This window comes from Cyclopterus lumpus, chromosome 3, assembly GCF_009769545.1.
Source record: "Cyclopterus lumpus isolate fCycLum1 chromosome 3, fCycLum1.pri, whole genome shotgun sequence".
NCBI classification, from domain to species: domain Eukaryota; kingdom Metazoa; phylum Chordata; class Actinopteri; order Perciformes; family Cyclopteridae; genus Cyclopterus; species Cyclopterus lumpus.
Genome location: NC_046968.1, coordinates 5,423,145 through 5,429,144, shown reverse-complemented (window position 1 = coordinate 5,429,144; position 6,000 = coordinate 5,423,145). Strand labels below are relative to the sequence as shown.

The following is a 6,000-nucleotide window of genomic DNA, read 5'->3' as shown; positions in this document are numbered from 1 at the left end:
CAAACACATAGAGTGCACATATGGTGTTCATACACACACACACACACACACACACACACACAATGGAGATGCTCACCTTGGCTTGTTTTCTCCTGTATTCTGTAAATCATATCACAGAAAAAACATCAAACTTTCACGTTGGAATTGCATTTTCCCACTTACGTTGAGTCGAGTTTGTGACTTCTGGCATCGACACAAAGAACGTTCTTATGGAAAATACAATATTATTTAATAATAATACCACACTCTGAACTCATCATGTGAGAGGGACTGCCGGAAACCGACACAAGAAGAAGAAAAAAAGATCCTACGTACTAATCTCCATTGCTATCTAATTTCCCAGCACCACTTGCTGCACATGATCCATCTGCGGTCACAGGAATATCCAGGGCTCCGTGACCTTTGACCTTTGAACCATCATTCTGGTCGCTTACAGTATCATGTTACTTGAATGCCCTGCAGTGTAAGTACAGTGCATGTTGCCCGTACACTATTCCTCACTCTCTTAGTTTAGTCCAAACCAAACGACCGATGCCGTCTTGTTCGGGAGGAAGGACACTGACACAGAGACGCAACCGCTATGGTATTATGATAATAATAAGAGTTATTAGGAAACTCAGGACCGAGGTTCGTGGGATACACAACTCACATACACAACACACATACTCATCACACATACACAACACCAAAAAAGGTCTAACGTAGACAGGAGGCTGACGATAGAAGGTGGAGCAGTGTTATTTTGACCAGCTTTGTTGCACCAAATCAGTCAAATCTAATGAAACACTGATTTCCTCAACCATGCTGTTGGCCTTGGCATTCAAGACATGCACATCTTTTCAAAGAGGCTGTCATCAGTACTGCAGGTTTAAGTTTTTGCTGAAGAAACATCTCGTGCACTGGAGGGAAACTAGGAGTTCTCTTTTCATTAAGGTAATCGTGAAAATATCTGACACAACAGCATGTCTGCCGTGAGATATCGTACCACGGGAGATGCAAAAGGAAGTACTTATATGCTTCTACTCCGGATCATACATTCTACTTTATTTATGAACAAGAGAAAAGGCAACGACAGGCAAAGACAATACGAGGACACCAGGACGCAGACTCTGATCATTGCAGTTCAAAAGTCATCAGAGGTTAAAAGACATGTGACATGTGTGATGCCTTGTGTGTCACTTTGTGTTTCTAACATGTACACACAGTGAATGGTGCACACTGGCTCATAGGCTTGGCAACACATGGTCAACACAGGCAGGGAAAGAGGCTCTCTTCTTCATGGGCAAAGAGAGGAACCTCGGCTCTTCAGACACACTGAAGTCACTCAACGTCGTCGCCCATGGCGGTAACCTTTGCTGTGCTGCGTCCCAACCCGCAGATGAATCTTACGGAACTATATTTTCCATATCAAGAATTGCGAGATAGATGTGCCTCATAGGAAACATTATGACCTCCTCGTTGTTAAAGAGGGCTCATATGATAGCACCTCTAATAACAGTCCACAGGTCACCGAAAGGTTATGAGAGTGATTCCTTTGAAAAAGAAAACAAAGGGATTCATCTGGGTCATCGGGGCATTCCTACATGCACGCACTTTATGCTGGTCTACGGGGTGTCTGTGTGTGTGTGTGTGTGTGTGCGCGTGCGGCCGTGTGACAGGTCCGTCCGGAGTTGTCCTGGACTCCTTTGCAGTCGCACGGATCGTATTACTGGCTGCTCTGCCCGCGCGGCTGAGCCCACCACCTCTGCGCCAATCACAGCCTGCCTTGAACAAGCGCGCACATGCACGCACGCATGGAACGCACGGACTCAGACTCCGACCTATACACCGCGATCCATCGCTCGGGTTCTCCGCTGCCTTCACATGCATCCCCCGCCGACACCGCGCAGCGTCGGCTGCGCCAAGATGAGCGGTCGTCCCGGTGCCATCTGAACCCCCTCTACGCCTGACTGACCCGGAACCGGAGAGAGAGAGAGCGAGAGAGAGAAAGAGAGAGAGAGAGAGAGAGAGAGAGAGACACACACATACACAGAACGAGAGAGAGAGATAGAGAGAGAGAGAGACACACACACACACGCACACACACACACACAGAAAGAGAGCTAGAGAGAGAGAGAGAGAGAGAAACCATCTTCTCTCACAACCCATCTTCCGTTTCGTTTTGGAAGAGACCGCAGCGCAAGTCGTTTCTTTCGGCATCTTTTCTCTTTTTTTCACCCTCCTTCTCCTCCTCCTCCTCCTCCTCCTCCCGTTCTTACTGCATCCCCCCATCCGTTATTGTCGGTCTCCCGGTTGAAAGGAGAACGCGGAGAGCTCGGTCGTGATTTTTTTGTGGAAATACATTTTGGCATTCATCTTTCTTTCCTTTTATTTCCTGCTGAGTGTTGGTAGCGCGCAGTTGGTGCGCGCTTCTGCAAATTCCGGTGAATGGTGGATTTGGCAAACATGGAGACCGTGGAGAAGGAATGCGGGGCCCTCGGGGGTCTATTCCAGGCGATCGTCAACGACATGAAGGTAAATAAAAGCTGGTGTTTTTTTTCTTTTCTCGAACGCTTCACTGGATCCGTGCTCGTGGTTAAACGCACGCGCTCCCTCCCTGAGAATAAGCATGCAGCCTAATCAGAACGGAGCCGGGTGACTCGGGTGGAAAATGTCTGGACACGCTCCTCTCCCTTTTTGCAGCAATACCCTGATGCGGATTGTGATTGCACTGAAACGTTAACATGGAGCGGCGGCACCGTTATACTGACAGTCGCGCAGCGGTTGTTGATGTGACCCCCCCCCCCCCCCCCCCCCCCCCCCCCCCGGAATATTGGCTGCGCATGTAAAGGCAAATGTATCCGTTATCGGAGACACTTGACGTGACGCTTACACCCCCCCCCCCCCCCCCAAATAAATACATAAAAGAAACCATGATCACAAAACAAACCACAACGGTTTCTCAATGCGTCTGGCACACGCTGCCCTGATCCGCGCACCATGGGCCTCATCATGGGAAGCATAAGAGCGCACGAATCAAACCGGGAGCGGCTAATGGACGCACGCGTCGGTTAGGACGCATTCCGTTACATAGGCATGTAGACCTGGTTGGGTACTGCTTCATCGTCCTCATCCTCATCCTCATCGTCGCCTTGTTTTTTGTTGTTGTTGTTGTTGTGTGACCTGTATGAGAAACAGACACACAGACACGATGACCGTCGCATGTTCCCTTTCTTATGCTGTGCGTCTCCATGAGAGTGCAGCGTCATGGATTTTCTGTCAGGCCGATCCGGCAGGCGAACATGAAGGCGTGAGAAGCCTCGCAGCCGTCAGACACCCAGCCTGTCTGTCTCTTTGTCTGTCTGTCTGTGTGTCTGTCTCTCTGTCTGTCTGTCTGTGTGTCTGTTTCTCTGTCTGTCTGTCGGTGGCTTGACGACTCCGGCATGACCACCGTCAGCCGCTTGTGCCATGGCTTTAGTGGTTCAGTACCCACCCATGCAGATGCTTTGGATGAAAGCCTCCCTCTAAATGGTTCATGGTAAAGTCTCTGTCAATGTGTCTGCCTGTCAGACGCCCATTCAGCTCTACCTGTCCGTCTACCTGTCTGTCTGTCTGTCTCTCTCTATCTCTTTGTCTCTCTTCTACTCATCAAAGATACTGTACATTCTCAATTCTCCTCCAAACTCTGCAAATGTTGTTTGTCACCTGTATGACCCCGAATGCCAGAGGTCCAGGAGAGATTATTGTCTGTCTGTTGTGGGTGTATAAGTGATACACATATGCTCCTAGATATCAGGTACATACTAATACAACACATACTACTTAAAATACTCCATATATTACCTAGTGAAATGATTGAATACAAAATTAGTAAAGTTATCGAGGATTTGTGAAGGTGTATTCCAGTGATTTGCTTTTTTCGCCAGGGTTTAAAAAAAGAAGAATTGAAGAGGCGGACGCTACGATGACTGACTCTAAAGCTGAGTTTGTACTCGTCGTATATAGTGAAGCCGTCGCGGCGCCCGGTCGGTTGAACCAACTGAATATTTGTAACTTGGCGCTTGCGATCATGTGACTGTCACAGATAGTTCACTGATTAAAAACACTGGCTACACGACTGGGGATTATACAGAAAAGAAGGAAAAGGTTTTTTTCTTCTTTTAAATGCTTTAGAAACAGAAGGTGTTAAAGATCTATTGGAGTAAATATTTTGCAGCCAAATCCAATTGTTTAAAGGATATTGAAACTTTTCTTCCTTATACTGCGCATAATACTTCTTCTTTACAGGGCTTGTATAAAGGTAATGCAGTTGTATAAGAGTATAAACAAGGCTTTAGTCACACTCCAAAAACACTGGGTCCTAATTCCCATAATGCATCCCGGCACCATCTCTCATTCGCCTTTAAGGTTTTATGCTACCTGAAGGCCACCGTAGCTCGTCTACACCTCAGCAATGGGAGGGGTGAAGGGGTGAAAAGGGTGTTTTAGAACTGCGACCCGCCCACGAGATGCCTCTCAGTCCGACCCACCGGTCAAAACCAACCGTCCTGACCTTCCCTTGTTTTGCTTTGGAGGATTTACTGATTTTCGTGACTTTACACGAAATCCGTTTGACTTAAAATCTGGCACTGGGAAGGATTTCCTCGGTGTAACAGCAAATTAAAATGTCTAAATGCAGTCTCAACCAATGGCAGACTCCAAAGCATGGGTGTTATTGTCTACGTGGTAAATTCGCATTGGTCTTGTGATAGGACATTAGCAGTTCCAGAGGCACGGGCCTGGTCACCTGTACTTTAGGTGGAGATTCTTCTCAGAGCTGAATGGGACCCAGCGACCCGTGCAGATCATAAATCAAGACGGTTTCGACGGCTCCTGAGAAAAAGGGAAATCATTATTCCGCCAAAACACAAGCATTTCTTGACGATGACAGACTTGTAATGATGCTCATCCCTCTGAAAACCATTCAGGGGGTTTGGTTGCATAGCAACATCAGCTCCATATGACTCAGCACCTGTACTGTTCGTGGACAGAGTGCATGGATGAAGGTGCAAAGTGAGATGTCAGAGTCTTTGTTGGGGCATTAAGTTACGTCTCTGATATTTCTTGTCAAATGCCCCCCCCCCCCCAACGAGGAAGTGACCCATATAGGTTAGCCATGGCTGAAGAGCAGCATGGTGTTACATTGTTGTTCTCAGACACTTTGCCTTTTCCCAGAAATCATCACCAAACATAAATATCACTAAAGCTTCAAGACTTTATTATAATATAATATATATTTATATGTCGTACTTCTCTCAGTCACTGACGCTCAAACACAATCCAGATCATCGACGTTCGAGGAAAACCCCCTTTTAAGGCATCTCGCATGCTTCTCCTTCTCCCTCTGCGTGCATCCATTATTCATCGGTGTTTCTAATGCTCCCCTTGTTTACGTTATCCAGCGCACTCTGATATAAGTGGGTCACTACAACCTGGGCCAAAAAAAACACCACTGCCCGGTCTCAATTCCCCGAATCCCCAAGGAGGCGGTGAATGAACATCGGCGAGTGGACGCGATTCATTGAGTCATCGGCCCTGCGGACGCAGTCAGAGGGAAACAATGTGGCTTTGATCAGTGTTTATAAAGAAGAAGCCATTTGTCAGAAGGAGCAAGTGGATTAATAGCTTGTTCTCCATTTGGTTCTGGGAAACAGGCTGTTTGTTTTGACAGCTTTGGTTATTAAGTGGATGCCCGACTCGGGGCAATGGGACGGTCTTCTTCCTCAGACGTTAACGGTCCACATGATCCACGTTCAAGACACCGAGAGGCCACAGAAGCAATGCAGAGTATAGCGATAGCTGATATGTGACGCGACTGTTCAAATAACCGTCACAATATCATTCCAAATGTTATTAAACGGGTGGAAATGAGTAGCAACATTGATATTTCCGTCAGTCAGCGTGTCAGGAAACAATTAGCGGATTAACCGATAACGTGATTGACAGAAAATGAATCTGCAACCGTTTTGATACTCATTTATT

At 47.1% G+C, this 6,000-nt stretch overlaps 1 protein-coding gene across 2 annotated transcripts in view; it reads left to right on the top strand.

Moving 5' to 3' along the window:
- The first annotated feature begins 1,779 nt into the window (after nucleotides 1-1,779).
- The window catches only part of mtss1lb (MTSS I-BAR domain containing 2b), a 63,825-nt gene continuing 59,604 nt past the window's right edge, over nucleotides 1,780-6,000 (top strand). For both annotated transcript variants that reach the window (XM_034562679.1, XM_034562669.1), the window contains exon 1: nucleotides 1,780-2,514. In XM_034562679.1, coding sequence (XP_034418570.1) covers nucleotides 2,428-2,514 — 87 coding nt within the window. In that variant the 5' untranslated portion in view covers nucleotides 1,780-2,427. The remainder of the gene's footprint in view (nucleotides 2,515-6,000) is intronic.